Consider the following 20,863-nt stretch of genomic DNA (forward strand, 5'->3'; position numbering starts at 1 on the left):
AAGAAAGTAAAGCTCACTTCCATTACAGGCACCCCCTTAATGAAGAAGGCACGCGGCAGAGCGGAAATGGCTCTGAAAACCACCGAATCATCGTCGCCGAATCCTCATGGTCTGTTACACAGCGGCTGATCTGGAGGAATCAGCCTTGCTCCCCAGAGTGGAGCTGTCACAAAACAGAGTGGGAAACGTCTGGCTTTTAGCCCAAGAGAATTTGCATGGCTAGTTGTATTAACAACCAGGCATTTCCGGCAGTTCCCAGCATTTCTGGGAATTTTCTCATTCAAAGGGCTGGAAGGCGGCTACATTCTCCCACTTGTTACTCATGGTTTCTTTGTATTACATCAATTATTAAAAAAAAAAAAATTCTTGGGCTAATGTTTCACAGAATGCTTTAGGACTTTTATGGGTCAGATACTGAAAGGGGTACAGAAGGTATTTAGAGACGGCTAGGGAATATTCAGAGTGTGTTTGGCTCACTCATAATTGGTCATTTATGAAATATACATATGTACCCTTTCCAACATATTAAAACACTCAATACTAAGAAGAACAGATTATAGATTCTTTTGAGATATATAGTATGTGATTTTCAAGCACACTATTTGTTGCTACCATATATCTAAAATCATTCATTCATTTGTTTATCTGCCCATCAAGAGTTTATTGAGAGCTGACAATTTACCAGGCATTAAGCCCAGGCAGTCCTTTTAAGGCCGAGTCAATATAACTACAGACAATATTCTAGAACTGTTATGTTTTCATATTTAATGGATCTTTCCATGGATCAGCTCAAAATGAACAGAACCCGAGAAAGGCTGTCTGTTAAATATCCTCTCTGAATAGATGGGCTACACAGATCCTAAGAGCAAAGCAACATGGTTCCTTTTAGTTAAACCTGGGCCAACCTTCAAGGCCAAATATTTCCTTTGAAGCTAGCTGCCATTTCCTCCACACATTCCCTCATATATTTGGAGTTGCTGTTTTTGTTCAGATCATAATGCCCACCTGAACATGGGGACAAAAGACTTCTCTCCTTCAAACTACAACCACAAAGCACACGAACCTTTTCTGGAAGGGATTCTCAAAAACAATGGTTTCTGTGGAAGGCTGGGAAAAACTCTCACCCTCTTATTAGAGGACCAGTCTGAGCTCAATGGAGGGCTGGGGGGCAAGGCACAGGCAGGAAGAACAAGGGAGATTCTCTGGGTGAGTCACAATCCTCATTTTCTAATTTCAGGGGTATAGAGGAAAGAAATTCAGACCAAAGCACCACTTCCAAAATGCAAAATCTGGGATCCTACCTCCTTTCTGACTAGCTCTGTGGCAGAAACAGATCTCCTATAGTCTTGTTCATAAAGATATATCTTGTTGCCTACTTAGATATTGAAGTCATGCCCTGGCTATGCTTTCCCAGATACCTGCACCCTAAGCCCACCTTCAAAAATTAATTTTTGGGGTCCTGGGGGCTTGGGGATCTCCTAGGCTCCCTGTGTCATTTGATAGCAAGAAACAACTGGACCATTTATTGAGCTATCTTCTATTTATTGGTGGTTCATCTATTCTTCATTCATTTCTCACAGTTATCCATTTTTACAAATGAGAAAACTAAGGTTCAGAGAAATTCAGTAATTTGTCTAAGGTCACATGTTAAGACAGTAAACCCAGGATTTAAGTCCAAGTCCATCAACCTCCAAATCCCTATCTTTTTCCTGTCACACCAAACTACCACCTCTCCAATATCCCTTGAAAGACTACACTCTGAGCTCACTAACTTGCAGCCTTTGGGCTGATTTTTCTTGTAGATACAACTTGTTTGACATGCATATATTTTTATTTTTTAAATATTTTATTTATTTATTTGAGAGAGAGAGAGAGAGAATGGGGAGAGCGGAGGCATAGAGGGAGATGGAGAAGCAGACTCCCCGTTGAGCAGGTAGCCCAATGTGGGACCCAATCCCAGGACATGAGCCAAAGGCAGATGCTTAACTGACTGAGCACCCAGGTGCCCGACATGTATGTGTTTTTACAAGTTTGCATTTAAATGCTTTTAGATGGAGAAGGTCTGATTCCTGAAGTCATCTAAGTTCTCTACTGAACTATAGGGATTGGTTTTTTCTTTTTTTTCAAAGATTTTATTTATTTATTTGACAGACAGAGATCACAAGCAGGCAGAGAAGCAGGCAGAGAGAGAGGAGGAAGCAGGCTCCCTGCTGAGCAGAGAGCCCAATGGGAGGCTCGATCCCAGGACCCTGGGATCACGACCTGAGCCGAAGGCAGAGGCCTTAACCCACTGAGCCACCCAGGCGCCCCAGGATTGGTTTTCTTAAAGCTAGCTGTTATATTCTTTAAGGAGATGATAGAAGAGCAAAGCCTTTGAGAATGGAAAAAGACAGTGGCTTAAGAGGAATTATCACTTCTAGATAGGTAGGTTTCAGAGTGACAGAGAAGAAATGACCAAACACACGCACTTTGCAATGATGCCCCCAATCAATCCTGACCCTACCACTGGTGGATTAGTGCTTATTTTCTATATGAGCAAATATTCCTTGATTATCTCATCAAAAGGGCATGAATTTAATTTTTTTTTTTACAATAATTGTTATTGCTTTGATTTAGAGTCATTCAAAAATCCTCTGCCCTGTCTACTTGGTTCTTGCGAAAATGTTGCCTTGGGGTTAGAGAAGAATCTGTCCTCATGAAAGAGCGCTTTTTTTTTTTCCTGGAACGAGATGACAAAATCATCACTGGGGCCTCCAATTCTATCTTAGCCTAGATGGCTAAAAAAAAAAAAACCAAAAAACTTTAGGGGTACCTGGGTGGCTCAGTGGGTTAAAGCCTCTGCCTTTGGCTCAGATCATGATCTCAGGGTCCTGGGATCGAGCCCGCATAGGGCTCTCTGCTCCGCGGGGAGCCTGGTCCCCACCACTCCTCTCTCGACCTGCCTCTCTGCCTACTTTGTGATCTCTGTCAAATAAATAAATAAATAATCTTTAAAAAATAAATCTTTAATGTATATCTGTATTCTGAGATTTTTAGCTCCAGGCAGTAGTGTGCTGGTAAATGTAGGGGAAAATACATGCACAATATACCCACATAAATTTATTATAAATTTTACTGATATGAAGGATGGGTAACACACAATTTATAAATAATAATAAAATAGTCAATACTCTCACATGTAAATTTCATACTGCCAACTGATTCTCACAAGAGAATGCTTCTGTTGATTTTTGCTGATCGGAGCCTGACGTGTGGCTCCATCCCAGGACCTGGGGATCATGACCTGAGCCGAAGGCAGTCGCTAACCAACTGAGCCACCCAGGTGCCTCAAAATATCTGAAAATTTAACAATCAACCTCATAAGCTGGTAGGAACTGACTCCAGGAATCCGCTGCCCTACACAGGAAATTTCATGGTTTTATAAGACTTGGTTCGTGGATGTTATTAGCTTAAGTTGGCTGTTCATAGAAAGTTACCTCTCTGGTAATGCCATGGGTAAGTTTAACTTTAAAATCTGGCTCATATAACTTTTGTGTCCTCTTGGGCAAGCAATGATTGGGGATTAACTTTCAATGGATTTATGAAACTCATGAACTCTTGGAAGGAAGGGTGGCAAATTGAGTTCGTTAAATAGGAGCTTGAATTCATCAAAGCTCTCAAACAGGCAAAATAAGGTGAAAAGGGTTTTAATCCTTTTTTTTTTTTTTTTTTAAACATAGGCTCCAGGTCCATCATGGAGCCTAATGTGGGGCTTGAACTCACGACCCTGAGATCAAGACCTGAGCTAGATTAAGAATCTGATGTTTAGGGGCACCTGGGTGGCTCAGTTGGTTGAGCCCCTGCCTTCAGCTCAGGTTATGATCCCAGGGTCCTGGGATCGAGCCCTGCGTTGGGCTCTCTGCTTGGCAGGGAGCCTGCTTCCCCCTCTCTCTGCCTGCTTCTTTGCCTGCTTGTGATCTCTCTCTCCCTCTGTCAAATAAATAAATAAAATATTAAAAAAAAAAAAAAAGAATCGGATGTTTAACTGAGCTACCCAGGGACCCCTTGGCTTCAAGTTAAATCATTGTTTTCCTTTCAAGTCATATTACCCTTTTATTTCTGGTTATTTTGCTATCCTTCATGCATCTTTGTAAGCCGCTTTTACAAAATGAGGTGAGGTAGGAGAATGTAATTTCAGACAATTCTTCTTAAAACATGTTTTTAATTATAAACAAAAAAACTAATTATGAACAATATTACAACACATAAGCTTCTTGTAAAAGATTCAACTATGAAAAGTTGAAGTTCTATTGGACTTAAAACAACTGTATACTTTCGTCAAAACTCACTGAAATGTATATTCGAAGTGTGAAGTGTGAATGTGTAATGAAATAAAGTACTGTTATATGGAAATTTTATTTCAATAAAGCTGATTTAAATAAATTGAAGTCTTCTTTCTCCCTTCTCTGCCCCATCTTACTCTTCTGTCTTGCCGCTTTCCCTAGAGTAACCACTATTAAAAGTTTGAAGTGAGTTCTTCAGATCTTTTTTTAAAACATACACACTCCAAACAAAATCCATTTACCTCCACTGCATTTGTCAGAAAAAGAGGCTGAACATCACAGTTCAGAAGCCCCGGCTCCACTTCCCTCAAAGGCTGGTAATGCAAATCTCTAGAGGCAATTACACGTGGCCTTGTTACTCAATTTCTGCGATCATCTCACATTTATTTCCATCTTGTCCATGTATAGTAAGTACTTCCAATATCTGAAAATAATGCTATACAAAACATCTACCAAACACTGGACTGTATATAGCTATTTAATTCCTGGCTCCTGAAATCTCTCTTGCTGGCATGAGCTTCTTGACGTTCAGGAATCACCGCTGTCTCTCATCAGGAAGAAGCACCTTAATTGTGATATGCTCAGAAATGACAATTCCTGCAAAACAGGGCTGACGAATCCCATTCATATTTTAGGATTGGGTTTCTTCACCTCAGCACTCTTGATATTTTGGGCTAGATCGTTCTTTGTTACAGGGTCCGTCCTGTGCATTGTAGGATGTTTAGTTGCGTCTCTGGGTTCTACGGACTACATACCAGAAGCATCCACTCTCCCACTCACCATGTTGTAACAAAAATATCTCCAGACATTACCAAATGTCCCCTGGGGGGCAAAGTTGCCTCCGGTTGAAAAACCACTGTTTTTAGGAGAAACTCATCAAATTCATATTTTAGGAGAAGAGCAGATATTTATGGGAAGGAGAAGGGAAAACAACCATAAAAAGAAAGAAATCAAATTTCCATGTAAGTGTACTATTTACTCTTCTATTATTCCTTGGAATTAATAAGACCCCTGGAAAGAAAGGGATAAGTGTTTAAGAAAACAGCTGTTGTCCCCATATATCTTTCTCCAGAAACCGAAATACCCTGTAAATGATCAAAACCAAACCCCGGTTAATGAAGAAAACAGCCATCCCCACCTTGTCTGTTCTTGTGTGGGGAGTTACCTTGGGTTGGGAAGAAAGATTGGTTTCCTTCTGGATGTGGTCTTTGTTGTTGTCAGAGAGGGAATGTTGATAAAGTACTCTGAGCTGCTGAGGAAGTGAGGTCATTTTATAGAATACTAAGAATCGTAAGTTTGAGAACTGAGCACAAATTTGGAAATTATCAAGTCCATTTCTCTTTTACAGAGATTCAGAGATGAAAAATTAATTGACTTAGCTAAAAGCATATAAAGCCAGTGAATTGCAAGGTAAGGACTAGATCTTAGCTCTCCTGACTCAGTCCAGACTTTCCCTTAGGTCTTAGTTTGGTGGAGACAATTTAAGTGGGACAAGAAGGAACCATGTCAACTCCTCCCTTACCCCCTTCCCCACTCCACTTTAAGGGGTCTCTCTTCTCTTCAAGATCTAAGTAAGAATGTCTTGTACCTCTATTCCTTGATTTATATAATGGATATTACATTGGCTAGTGGTTCTCAACCATGGCTACAGACAAAAATCATCTGGAGAGCTTTTTAAAAAATACAGATTTCTGGGTCCCAACCATAGAGATTTTTTATTTACTTGGTCTGGAGTTAGACAAAATATCAGTATTTCCTTTTAAACATTCATTTTAAACAGGTGACTTTAATATGTAGACAGGATCAAGAACCACTATTCTGTGCCCTCTCCATAATTTCTACCTATCTTGGGGGTTAAGGGTGGGAGGTGGAAAGAGAGGAGCTTATATTCTCATATCGTCTCTGGCCGCAGCTTCCAGAGAATTACGTCCATTCAGAGATAGTTATTTTACAGGCACTATTCTTCTTTTCAACCATGTCATCCTAGGCAGGGACTTCAGTCATTTTTGATTGCCTCAAAAAACCTATTCACATGGAGTCATAGATTTTTCCCAGATTTGGGAGGCTGGAATATTGCAGTAATATGAACACTTAAAATTGAATACTGAATGCTGGTGTTCTTCAAAGACTTGACAACTCTGTCTTGTGGCTGAAGCCTCTTCTCACTCCCTTTTCTCTTCTCTTGTCCTGTCTCCCCGTTCTTAGTGCTTCTAAGAAAGGACATTTTTGCTTTCTCTTTTGTTGTATTGTCTACTGACCCCAAACCTTCAAAGATACCACCTTTCACCCCAAAGAACCCACTGTGTTTTCCTAAAAAAAGATAATTCCCTTCCTAAGAGCAAGCCAGGGTTTAGCTCTTCTGAGGGGTCTGGTGAACATTCTGGTTGCTTTCCCCACATCTTTTCTCTGCTTTCTTAGTAACTACCCCACTTTTCATTATATCTACACTGCTCTGTGTAGCCCACATAATTGGGGGAAGTTAATTCTACCCAATTCTGGTCCAGCAATTCCTTTCTTGGTTCACAGAGCCTCAGTAATACTTTTATGGTGCCTTGAGGTCAACCAAACCATACCAAAACCAAAATAAACAAATAAAATACAACCACACGTCTGTGTTGCCAAAAAAGGTTTTCCCCCAAACCCTAACACTTTAGTTTATTAAGAATTTAGATCCAAGTGATCTAACAATAGAATTGTGTGTGTTATCTGACAGGTATATCTGTGCTATCTCTGAAATGCTAAAAGAGGCCATGGTGCCCCTGAGAGTTTGCTGCGGTGCCCGGCACGTCTCCGTGCAGTCAGGAAAGGGCAGCTCGGGTGTAAGTCAGCCCTTGCTCACAGTCAGTGGTTCAAAGATGGGCAGATGACCAATTCAGACTCATAAGAATAGATAAGATCTGAAAGAAGCTTCCTTACTTTTCTGAGAGGATGAATGTTCCCCTCCCTGAACACAGGTGTGCTAGCCTGTCATCAGAAGCTGCTGGCAGTCACACTGCTGCCCTGAAAGGGAGGCAGCTTTCTGATGAAGTGAATGTGTTAGGTGGGGAAGCGACCCAAAAGATTCTGGTTCTTGGATGGCAACATCAAGCAGATCAATCAACCCTACTGTAGAGTCTGCATTACTTTAGAACTGCATGGACCAATAAATCTCCCTTGTTTAGGCAGCTTGAATTGAATTTTCTCCCTAAGGCAAACAAAATCCTTTCTCTCCATTTGGCTGTAACAAACTAAATTTGGCTATAATAGAAATGACCTGCCCCTCTTTAAAAAAAAAAAAAAAAAAAAAAAACCTTTCTCACATAAGAAGAGTTTTGAGGTCATAATGCTGCGTCGTCACTTGACAGTCATCATGAATCCAGGGCCTTCTAGCTTTTTGCTCTTCCAGACCTAGGGTTGAGCATGCTCCTGTCCTCCTGGTGTAAAAGAGCTGTGGTGCCATCACATCCATCACATCCTTTGTTTCAAGCAGCGAGATTCAGAAAAGGGAAAAAGGCACAACTCCTCCCTTTCAGTCCACGGCCTGGATTTCATACCCAGCACTTCTACTTTTCTTTTATCGGCAATACTTAGTCTCATTGTTATGTCATTGTTATGCCTAGCCCAAAGGAAGCTGAGAAATGCAGACTTTCTTCCACTTTCTTTCAAGTGGTAATGTGCTCACATAAAACTCAAGGTTCAAATAATAAAAAGGAAGGGTGGTATAGGAAGTTGGGAAAGGCAACTAGCTAGCATCATCAACGACTCAGAAAGTAATGTATTTTTACATCATCATTATATATATTTTGATTGCTTTGGCGATTGACATACTGTTTGAATCCAATCAAGTCAAGGTATGCAAGTCATCCCAAAAGACAGATTATTTAAAAGCTTCCAGGAAGACAGTTACACCACTGGCCCCTTGAGCAGTGCTTTGCAGCAGTGCTTGGCGTGTGGTAGACACTCAGTACACATTTGTTGAATGCTGAGTGACTGAATCATTTCTAGCACTGCATTTAGCATTTCAATAACTCTTAAAATCCTCCTAAAATCTCCCAATGCAATTTTGTGTAAGACACAATTAGAGCTCAACCTTTACTGAACAGCAAGGAGGAACTGCCCATCAACACCTGTGCCATAGCCTTCTGTGTAATCAACTCTGGTCACTGAATCCCAGAATTTAACTCGCTCTGGTTGCTCTCCAGGGCCCCTTCTCAAATTCTCCCTATAAAGCTCAGGGATGGGACCAGACAAACTTCTTATCCAGACAGACACCTGTGTTTCCCTCCTCCTTTATCCATTCTACTTGAAGAATTCATTCATTCATAAAATTTTATTTATTTATTTGAAAGAGTGTGCACACACAAATGGATGGAAGAGGGAGAAGGGGTGGAGGAGGGAGAAGGAGAAGCAGACTCTCTGCTTCAACGTGGGGCTTGATCCTAAGACCCAGAGATCATGACCTGAGCTGAGGGCAGATGCTTAAAGGAGGGAGCCACTAAGATGCCCTGCCTTACTTGATGAATTTAGTATCATGTTTATTTTCAAGCCACAGGACTTCAGAGCTCAGAAGAAATGAAGACTTTCCTATTCAAGTCTGATGGCCTATGTGCCCAATGAGAATTAGAGCAATAACTCACTTCAGATACACTGTTTTTAACATGCAAGTGTTACCAATAGAGATAGAACACATGATATGTATCTTTTACTCTATAAGCATTTCCCCTGAAAAACATACAGCATTTTAGAGAAGAGTGAGTTCTTCGTAAGCAGTTGTATTTCAATAATCTAGTGGAATTCTGCATTTTCATTCACATGAGAACTCTTTCTCTGAAGTGCCAGTTATTTTACTCAGTATGATATTATTCTGAATGATATTTCGTGACATTTTCTGTTCAAGGACATAGCAATTTACTTTTAGAATGAATTTTCTCCCCCTGCCTTCATATCCCAGTGTAGGAACTGCTATCTGGTGAATTCCAGACAGACCCAGTATTGCTCACAGGGGAATCTATGGGTTACCTACATCCAAATCATGACGTGGGTTCCTTCCCAGCCTTGTTGAATCAGAATTTGTCCTGGTGAATCCGAGGAATGTGATGTGCATTTCAAATGTGCACTTTATGTGATTCTTGGGTACACTAATTTGAAAGCCACTAACTTAGACTTCTCAAATTAAATTAACCTGATTTTTACACCTAAAAGGTATTATTACTGCTACCGATATTACAACTACTACTAGTTGTATATTGAGAAATATTGAGCTTTTATCCCTTGTCAGAGTGTGGATGGAAAACCGAATGAGTGATGAGAAAATGTGCATGAAATGCAATAGACTCAACACCTTTCATTTGGCTTCCAATTGTTTTGTCTATGTGATGAGTCATCTCTGGATATATGGTCACAGCTTTGAACTTAATCCCACTTCAGAAAGAGATTAAAAGGGAATGGCTGCTGTAACATCTGCAAAGCTTCCTTTTTTTTTTTTTAATATATATATATTTAATTTAATTTAATTTAATAAAGACAGTGTTTGAGCAACATCGGACCCCAACCACAGCATCCAGTGACCATCAATGAAAAGTAGATTTAGAAATACTCTTACATATTGCTGGACTAATATAACATTTTGAAAGATAAAAATAAAGATAGTGATTATTTTTTTTAAAAAGATTTCTTAGTAGGGAAGGAAGGAAAAAATGAAACAAGACGGGATGGGGAGGGAGACAAATCATAAGAGACTCTTAATCTCACAAAACAAATTGAGGGTTGCTGGGGGGTTGGAGGGTATGTATAGGGTGGTTGGGTTATGGACATTGGGGAGGGTATGTGCTATGGTGAGTGCTGTGAAGAGTGTAAGCCTGACGATTCACAGGCCTGTATCCCTGGGACAAATAATACATTATATGTTAATAAAAATAATCAATTAAAAATGACTGATTTATTTATTTGAGAGAGAGAGAACTAATGAGTAAGTGGGGCAAGGAGCAGAGGAAGAGAATATCCAAGCAGACTTCTACTGAGCATGGAGCCTGACGTGAGGCTCTATCTCACACACCATGAGATCAGGACCTGAGCCAAATCCAAGAGTCAGATGCTTAACCAACCGAGCCACCCAGGCGCCCCAGTAAGTGATTATTAATAGCAGGGTAATAATACTAGTGGAATGGTTCTGCAGGAAGGTGGTGGCAAACTGAATTTGTTTCTCTTGCATATCATTATTTCTAAGGATGGCCCAAATCCTGGTGTTCTTTGAGGTAGTATGGATGCCTTCCCTAGAGGCTGGAGTGTAATTCAGGGTTAAAATGTCACTTCTAATTTAGTGTCTATGTTTTACCATATGCTTTATTAACCTTCAGCCAAGCAATAGGATACTCATCAACACCTAAGGCATTTAATACATGTGATTTCCACGGAGAAACAGTAACCCAAAACTCAACCATCCTCCCTCTAGCTCAACTGATACATTTCCTAATCCTTTCAACATCAAGGGTACTGTCATTGGCATGGCCCAGAGTGTCACACAGGTCATGCTGTGATGCAAATTTCAGTCCACGACACGCATCCTTTTTGGGGTGGGGGCAGTCTTTTGCCAACTCAATTCAGCCAAAAAACAATAGGACACCACTGGAGATGGAGAGCATGTAATGTTTAAGTGATTTTTTGTTATGCCTTTAGGGTGAGTAGATAAAGATAAAAAATAAACAGAAAAGAGTAAAGGACAGAGACTCCAAATTTGGATGAGCCTCTGCCTGCTGCCAATGGAAACTGAAATGGGAGCCAACCCCGTTAGTGTGTTACAAGCTTAGACATGGGATGTCTACCCAAGCCACTGTCAGTTGAATATGTCTGAGTATAGCTCAGTTTCCAAAATGTGAATCTAGGTCAGTGAAATCCCGCAACATACTTTTGCCCAAAGATTTTCTATGGTTTGTTCCTGTGTAGATGGGGAGGACTGAGTTCATGGTGACAAGGAGAGTTGGAACTCTTTTCCAAAAATTGCACCCAAGTCACCCCATCTGGTAGTCATTTCTGAAGTCATTTTGCTCCTCACTGTCCCCCTAGGACCTAGTACAAGGCCTGGGACAGCACGGGAGTTCTATAAATATCTGTCAAAGTGCTGATCTGCTCCTTTTTTCTCCTGTGCCCCTCAAATCCCTCAGTCACAGGGTTTTGTTACTTCTCTAAATGGAACTCAGCTTCTGCACAGCCTTTCTATTTTCACGGCTACTTCTCTAGTCCAGACTCTCCTCTTTATTTCTGGACAGTGTGATGGCACCTAACTAATTTTATTACTTCTAATCTCTACGCTTCTTAAATCATTACAGGCATATGGCCAGACAGAATTTTTCTAAAATACCACCTTCAGCTTTTACACCTCTGCTAAAATATTCTGAGTGCCTCCCCACAGCCCAAAGAGAAGAAAACCCTTATTCCTTGGCCTCTGGGTCAGCCCCAACTTATATCTGGAAGCTTAACTTTACTTTCCCCCCCTGCACCCAGCCCTTGCTCCAGCCATTGTCTATTGGTTATACAACAGATATCCCCCCAGCTATCCTGTTTGTCATCACCACTCCTCCTCTACGACAGGATAGGCTTGCTGTTCATTCTGGTCCACTTGCACTTTGACTCCCACCTCCTGTGACCACTTCCTCCTTAGAACTCCTACCCCTTCTAGGGGAACCCCACACCTACTAGTCATGGATCTTGTGTCACACTGTGACAGTATTTATCTTTTAAAGTCCTGTCCTGTTTCTTCAATTAAGCCAGAGGGCCCTTGAGGGCAGAGACTCTCTTTCACTCATCTCAGTGTCCCCTGTGCTTGGAATAGAATCTTTCATAGAGTTGCTGTTCAATAAAGAGCACTGCTGGATGAGGGTCAGGGAGCTCAAGTTTCAAGCTCATCTATGACTCTTTCCAATTGCCTGCTGTTTTATTTTTTCCTATAGCCTCTTAAAAAGTCTTTCTGCAAAAGGAATAGTAATGAAAGGTTCTGGAAGCGTCATTTTTTTTTTTTTTTAGTGGAGAGAGAGAGAGAGCGAGCGAGCGCAAGCATGTGGGAGAGGGAGGGGTAGCGGGAGAGGGAGAGAGAATCTTAAGGGGGGTGCAAAGCCCTACTCAGGTCTCAATCTCACCACCCTGAGATCATGACCGGAGCTGAAATCAAGAGTCAGGTGCTTAACTGACTGAGCCAACCAGGTGCCCCTAAGTGTCACCTTTTTTCCTATTAGATTTTTATGTATAAATTAGAAAATGATGTTGTTTATTAGATATCCAATCTGATAGTAATTGAACTGATGCCTCCTCAAAGAAAAATGGAATTAGGTTGGAGTCTTCTGTGGTTTTCTATCCTCAAACACGCATGAAGATATTCAGCTATGCAAATGTCTCCCATTACTCATGGCCATTGAAAGAACAATGTCACTGTGGTCAAGAGTCTACAGTCAACCCACTTTGGAACTATCCCTATGGCTGGTGTTCTAAAATTAAATGGTTGCTACTTTTTGCCAGGTGTGTGCACATCCACATGTTCAAGACACAGTACTTCACCTTAACTGCCCATCCTGAAGCTTCCGATGGGAAGGAATGAAGCTCTCATTTCCTAGTGAGGCTGATTCAACTCTGTTTGCTCAGGATGAGACTGAGTACAGGAGACAGGGTCATACAGGGAGAGCTGGTGGCAGAGCCAGAAGGATACCCACGAACTGGGATTCTAAGTTACCAGCTTAGAACTTAATGCCATTTTGGCTCTTTAGATAACATCACTTCTTTACTAGAATCAACATGATTATTTTGAAACGTAAGTTCTTGTTTAACATCAGTAATGGCGTGAAGTTTAACCTTTTCGTCTCTTTGGCACAAATCTTCACACCCAGAGATCAGGTCCTATTAGATTTTTCCGTGTGTGTGTGTGTGTGTGTGCGTGTGTGTGTGCATGTGTGTGTGTTAGGGGAGGGGGTATGGAAACATGAGTCAAAGGCAAATATCCTGTCCTCAGAAAATGATAGGAGCAATTTTTGGTCATTTGAAATATCTTAATAAGGAATTTCAGCATGCCAAATGGAGTAGATGATGGCATTTGAGTTATTATCCAGTTAGGTATTATATTTTAAGTCACACAATGTTGAACTCTAGGCAGCAAAAAGGTAAGGAGTTTCTAGCTTTTGATGGCTTTAATCATGACACTTGCTCTACTTTTATTGAAACGCGAATATATACCCTTGTACCTATGATATATAGTTGGCTTCTTCAGGTGTGCATTATTCAGGATTCTAAGTAGATGCTTTTGGAATTTGCAGAAATCCTCGAAGGCCATGGCTCTCAACTGGTCTGTGCTTCAGAATCACCTGTAGAGCTTTTCAGAAATGGGAGATGCGATCCAGACCCAGAACATTAGGATTTTCTGAGGTAGGTCCAGGTCAGTGTGTTTTCAGAAAGCTCCTCAGCTGGTTTTTAAGCCACACCTCTCATTAAAAACCACTAATTTAAGGTCACTTAGGCCTTTTCTCTTGAAAGGAAGAGTCTTGGATTCAAAGGCTGTCCAATAGATGCTTGAATTCCCCCTCTAACATCCCACAAAGCCTGCTGAATATTTATCAATGTCCCATCGTATAATGGATAGAGTGAACAGCACTTTAAATGTAATTTCTTCCTCTTTTTTCTCTGAAATTTTCTTGAAAGCTCAAGAGAATAAAAACACTATTATTATTCCCTTTCTCCTACTTGGCCAATTTTGCCTTCTTCCTGCTTTGGAACTGGTGCCGAAATTCAGCATGGCTGTTTTGATCTCTTAGCTTCAGATTATTTATGGCCCTATTATGCCAAGTATTTTATTTTGGCCACCCCAGTCTTGTTGGCATACAGCTCTGGGAATATCGTCAGATAAGACAACTGCTGCCAGGAAAAGCAGCATCAACAGTTGTTACAAACTCAGAGGCTATTTGGTTTTCTGTTAATTTCTTAATTCAGGCATGGTAGTTTTTTCTTTTTTTAATCATTGTTTTGTGGATCTGGTGAATACAACTGGAACAGACAACCAAATAATAAGACTAAATTAAACCCACAATGGGATTGTCAGCATGCATTTCACAGTAAAGACCCAAAGTGGGAAATTCTGTAGCTACACACTTTAATTCCCTGGGACAACAACAACTTGAAATGCAGAGTCTTTATTTTTCCATTTCAATCACCCTGTTGATACTAGTTACCTCTCATTCTGTCTTTTAGTTTTTGCTATTTGTTGTTCCAGTTGTCATCAAAGGAAATTCCAGGCAATAAAAAAACATACAAAATCCAAACACATTAAGGGTTTTTCCATCTTCTTTCTTTATATGACCATCTATAAAATAACATGGACATTTTTGGACATAAAATCAATGCTGAAGCTGAGTCAAAAAAATGAGAGGAAATACTGTCTGAGTGACCTCTATTATATAGTTAGTCACTCAAAAGAGAAAAACATGCTTTGTGCTATGTAATTTAAATTAGCTGCAAAGCAGCCCATGTGCTCATTCAAGGAATCTTACAAATGCAGCTAGTTATTTCAGGAAGTAGATAAGAAACCAAAAGACATTTCCATCAAGATACATTATGAGCGTCAATTTAAAATTACAAGTCTACTGAAATGCCACTTACTAGCTTTCAGCTACATTTACATGACAAAGACACACAAAAAAGGAGCGGTGATCTCATAATTCTTTTCTTACCACATCCTTTCAGTACTTCTATCAAAAGCATTTTAAAATAATAATTCATCGTGATACAAAAGAATGGACTTATTAAGCTAAAAAAAAAAAAGCCAACAAACAAAACTGCAGATACCAAAAGGGGAAAAGAATTGGTTTCCACAAGGGGTTAGGAAGGCAAGGGTGAGCTCCTTGCTGCCTGGCCAGCAGATGGCAGAACCCCCCAGCTTGGGGAGAAAGTTCCCCCCAGCTGGGGAAAGTTTTAGCTAAATGTCACTCCCCCACCTCCTCCCAACTCTCCCATCTTCTCTGCCTTCCTCCCTTTGTTCACCTTCCTTCCCTTCTTTTTATTCCCCCTCACTGACCGGAGGACTGTATGCTACCAAGGAGACTGAGTTAAAAATCAATACAGTGAGTCCCTCCAGAGGGCAGGAATTACAGTCTATCCTCTTATGACAGAGAGCATGTAATTAATCCAGGTTCCTGGAAAGGAAGTAGATTTTGGAATGGATTTAGGAAAAATTGGATGGGATGTGGTGCAGATTTACTCTTTGCCATGCCTTTGCCTCCCCAGTTTCACTGAGGTATAACTGACCATTAAAACCTGTATATATTTAAGGTATAAGGGCTAGGGGGAGGGAAAATGGGGAGTTGTTGCTCAAGGAGTATGACCTTTGTCTTTTTTTCCCTTAATTAATACAATAAAAAGAGGATAGTCTGCAATAAAGACAGGAATCATGTAGAAGGTAATGCAGAGGCTTAAGAGTTAGATCCCACTATTGGAAAATTATTTATGTAAGTTAATCTCAGCCCACTTCCAATAATACATTATATACGTATTTTTGTACACTTTAAAAATGAAACATACAGGGCGTCTGGGTGGCTCAGTGGGTTAAAGCCTCTGCCTTCAGCTCAGGTCATGATCCCAGGACCCTGGGATGGAGTCCCGCATCATGCTCAGCAGGGAGCCTGCTTCCTCCTCTCTCTCTGCCTGATTCTCTGCCTACTTGTGATCTCTGTCAAATAAATAAATAAAATCTTAAAAAAAAAAATTAAACATACAAAGTAGCCCCCTCAGCTATTCGACTCCCTCACTCCTTAAATTACCACTATTCTGACCACTATTCTGTTGATAGCATAGTTTTGTCTCTTGTTTAAATAAAGGACTAATAGAATCTGTGTATTTTTTTACTTTTAAATTTTGTTTTAAAAGATTTTACTTATTTATTTGAGAGAGAGAAAGCCAGAGACAGCAAGAGCAGAGGGGGCGGGGCAGAGGGAAAGGGAGAAGCAGACTCCCTGTTGAGCAGGGAACACAATGCCATGTGGGGCTGAGCTGGGGCTTGATCCCAAGACTCTGAGATCACCACCTGAACTGAAGGCAGATGCTTAACTGACTGAGCCACCCAGGCACCCCAGAAATATGTATTTCTTGGTGATTGACTTCTTTTGCTCAAATTATGTTTGTGACTAGCAGTTACAGATGTGCAGCAACTGGAGTTCTCATTATCTCTGAGAAGGCAAACATTCCTTCTGCAAGAGTACTAATAGGTCTATTGCCTGTGCAAGAATTAATTAATCTTACACTAGCTAGAAGGGCAGGATGAAGGTATACCCAGAGGCACATGCAGAATACAAAGTGTTGGCGGGGGGGAACTATAGAATAGACAGGTTGCTCTGAAGATGGATTTTGCTGAGATAATAGTATTTCTAGGATAAGACTTGATGTTAAATGTCTTGGTATTTGCTCAAGTCAACCTCCAGTACCTTGGTTTTATCAGCAGTAAAATGCAGTAATAATATGTCTTCCTTCCCTTCATTAAATATACTCTTTATTAAATGTGTATTAAAAGTGCCCTGTGTGGGACACACAGTTAAGCAGCTGCCTTCGGCTCAGGTCATGATCCCAGCGTCCTGGGATCGAGTCCCACATCGGGCTCCTTGCTCCGCAGGAGCTTCTCCCTCTGACTCTGCCTTCCACTCTGTCTGCCTGTGCTCGCTCTCGCTCTCTCTCTCTCTGACAAATAAATAAATAAAATCTTAAAAAAAAAAAAAAGTGCCCTGTGTTAAACGTGTTCTGGATTTTTCAGCAGAGAGTCACTAAAGTCTTCCTAGCTTGATGATTTCATTTAAATATACAATGCACACACTATTAAATCTACTACAACTTAGACAGGTATGAGACGATCTCTATAAGATTCTACTTCATTAACCAAGAATCGACTGCAACACATTACAAAGTGTTTCAAATGCAATAAGACTATCTAGAAACCCTTGGGCTCTCTGCTTTGCATGAATATATAAGAAGTAGTTTTCTGGCTCTGAAAGAAGCAAGTATTCAGCAACCAGTAACAGAAGTGGGAAGTACTCAAGTTCTCAGTATACGGCGCAGGAAGATACAGTTCACCTCTGTTTAAGTGCTATGCCCTTCAAAGAGATGCCCAAGTGGCCACGAGCTTCTCTATAGAGACATCAAGATCAGTAAGGGAAAAACAGACATCTGGGACTAAACTCAGACCTTTCATCATCAGTCAGATCCTGGACACCACAGCAGAAATGTGAAGAGGTAGTGCGTAGTTGGAGAGAGGGGAGGAGAGAGAAGAAGCACAGCTGAAACAAATTTATGGCAAAATAACTGGAAAACAAAGAATGAGTATGGAGTGGGGTGGACAATTGGGGAGAGGAAAATTAAGGCCTGGGAAACCTGATTCCAGAGGACTGTATGTAAAATGTTTTATTTAATCAGATCTCGGTATTTTTACCTATAAAATGGAAAAAAATAAAATGGATACATTTCACTATGTGCAAATGGTCTGTCTCTATCCATTTGTCTTTCTGCCTACTTATATTAGTATTATTATCTCCAAATTAGTAGTAGGACTTAACACACTATCAATTTTATTGACTTTTCTAATACAAGAGCCAAAACTGTTCTCAATATTTTTACCTATAAAATGGAAAAAAATAAAACTGATACATTTCACTATGTGCAAATGGTCTGTCTCTATCCATTTGTCTTTCTGCCTACTTATATTAGTATGATTATCTCCAAATTAGTAGTAGGAATTAACACACTATCAATTTTATTGACTTTTCTAATACAAGAGCCAAAACCGTTCTCAAATACATAAACAATTCCGCTCACTAAATGGGAATTTCAGCAAACCACCTAGTTCCGACCTGAGAACATGCCTGCATGGAGATCTTGCTATTCTTCCATTCAATTTATTCCTTGGCTTTCACGACAAGGAGAGACTTTGTGATGCTAGAAACACGGCAGGTGGATATTTGCCAACTCTATGGGCCCATAGTTTAGGAAGCACATTTGCTGATGGAAAATAGGATCTCCGAAAAGTGAATACCATTCCACTAAGTGAGGATTATTTATAGCTTCTGACACAGAAGGTTTCAAGTATAGAGTGGACATCATTAACACCAACTCAAATAAATTCTACAAGAACGAGGACTATAAAGTCCACACTAGATGCCCTTAAAAGAAGTGATCTTAGAGGACTTGACTTGATGATGAGATGGGAAAGAGGAGTGGAGAAATGGTAGTGAATCCAAGGCATACAATGGGACTTGGGGTTTGGCTTTCTTTTTCTAAGTTATCAGTGGTCCTCTTTTCTGATTGTAGCATCTTCTCCCTCCTTCTCCCCCGCCCCCAACTTTTTTTTTTTTTTCTGAAAGGAATGGTGGTCTAACATCTCTATAGCAGTATAGACCCTTCTGTTCAGAAGCCCAGACTCCTGCTTCATGGAGATAAACTCATCTTCTTCCTCACTTTTAAGTCGCTACCTCTTCAGACTTCACCTACTCCATCCAACCGTATCTCCAGGAGCCCATAGGAAAACTCTTTATCAGTTGGACTAGTTTGCTCAGATCTCCTGTATGTATCTGGCTCTGTCTTTGTCTATACTGCGTCCCCCACCTGGAACACTGTCTCACTGAATCCTGCCTTGGCAAACCCTTCTAGCCCCATTTTTGTCCATAAGGTTCTCTTTGAATATCCGGCCCCCAGGGAGCTCCATCCTCTCTTGTGAATAGCAGTTAGGGCTACTTCACACAGTGTTTTGCTAGTTAACCATATTGTATTATCTCTTAGTTCATTATGTGTTAGTTTCTCCAGACTATTTAAGTTAGGGTCCTATCTGAATTAGGAATCAAGCTCTTTGAGTTAGGGATCTAGTCTACCCAGAATTACAGACGGAGCTACTTTTTATAATCTGTCTACCCAGAGGATGTTCCATCTGCTAATTAACAAGAGCACAGGATAGGCCAGCTTCAGCCCTCTCCTTCCCTTATACTCAATCTCAGACATGCGCCGACCAATCCAGCTGCCACAGATAGACACCACAGTTAGTCCCTGAGGAGAAAAATAATCTTCCTAGGTCCTTCGAGTGATACCATCTATCAAATATTTTTTACCATCTATCAAATATTTTTTCAAGACATCACCTTTCCTATATGTGGAAAGTGGAGTCAGCCTTCCAGATGAACAACCAAGAGACATTCTCTAAAGGAAACACAGAAAAAAACACTTAATTCAAATTCTGAAGTAGGCGGTTTAGCAATAATTATTAAAAGTCCTAGGAATGCAATCAAAGATACAGTATGAGTAAAGGAAGCTAGGAAGGCCAGGAGAGCAGGCTGAGGAAGCTACAGGAAGTCCAGGATCGGGCGGGGGGGGAACTCAGCAATTGGAAAGCCAGGATTTTTTCTGAGATAAAATGCACCAAGGCTAGTACTGAGATAGACAAGTAAAGACCTAAAAGGGCAAAAAAATTAACTCTGCACCTTGGGACACACAGATTTCCTCTCTTTGCCTGAAAGAAGCTTCTGTCTTTGGTCCTTTCGTAAGTCGTGAGGAAGAGATGGTAATCCCAGCCCACCATGTAGTGTTAGACTTGTGGCTTGGGGTGAGTCATTTGATCTAGTTCTCATCTGCAAAATGGAAATAATATCACCTCTCTCATTTACTTATTCGTCCATTCATCTGATATTTAGTAAGGGTCCACCATGGGCCAAACATGAAAGGGAACAATGGTGAGCAAAACAGACATGGTCTTTGGCATGATGGAGGGTCTGGGTCATCTTGTGGGGCTATTACAGAGAAAGAAAAGCACGTCGCAGTGGAAGGTTTCAATGACTTCCACTCTTGACCTAGCTCTGTGATTTGGGCAAATCGTAATTTTTTTGGGGGGGCTTTCCTAGTCTCACCTGTGAAATGAGACAAATTCTTGTCCTAAAATTTTAGTATTCCAGATGTAAACAGTTATATTTTTATGTATTTCTGAATCATGTTTTTCTAAAAGATTATTATGAAATATTTCAGACACACAAAAGGATAAGAATAATATAATATCCCCTTGTGTACTATCTTACTTAAGGAAAGTGCTACTGGTGGCATGTCTTCCTTTTCCCCAGAGAAAGGAACTGTGATGTTCTTGGCTTTTCTTATTCTAAGTCATGGCCTTTCGAGGATCCCTGGTGTATGAACAGTTCAGCGGTGAAGAGTTCTTACATCCGTTCTTACAGTCGGTGTTCTTGATTCCCAATGAATGAGAGGTCACCACAGTGTTGATCTGAGAAAGTTGGAGTACCAGCCTGTTCTCAGCCCGCCACTGCTGCTTGCTGCCCACCCAGTAGACAGAATGAGAAAAACCATGCGGCAGGCATTGCCGGCTGCATTTTGAAGGAGCAAAGTTTTGTATCTACCTTTAGGGCCTTTTGCGCAGAGTCACTGGATCCAATTGCGATCAGGTTAGGCCCAGCCATGCTGCAGAAACTCTTCAAATGCAAAGCATCAGCCACTGGGACTGTGGAGACGGCATAGTCCTATGTGCATAATAGAAACAAGCAGTTTGGCATTGCAGAATA

General features: G+C 40.7%; 1 protein-coding gene across 1 annotated transcript in view; it reads right to left on the reverse strand.

The window, feature by feature from the left end:
• The window catches only part of DDAH1 (dimethylarginine dimethylaminohydrolase 1), a 134,159-nt gene that overhangs the window by 12,268 nt on the left and 101,028 nt on the right, over window positions 1–20,863 (reverse strand). Inside the window, exon 4 of the mRNA XM_004752674.3 lies at window positions 20,702–20,821. Coding sequence (XP_004752731.1) covers window positions 20,702–20,821 — 120 coding nt within the window. The remainder of the gene's footprint in view (window positions 1–20,701; window positions 20,822–20,863) is intronic.

The sequence above is a fragment of the Mustela putorius genome, unplaced genomic scaffold, assembly GCF_011764305.1.
Source record: "Mustela putorius furo isolate JIRA1106 unplaced genomic scaffold, ASM1176430v1.1 tig00003853_pilon_pilon_pilon, whole genome shotgun sequence".
In the NCBI taxonomy this organism is placed as follows: domain Eukaryota; kingdom Metazoa; phylum Chordata; class Mammalia; order Carnivora; family Mustelidae; genus Mustela; species Mustela putorius.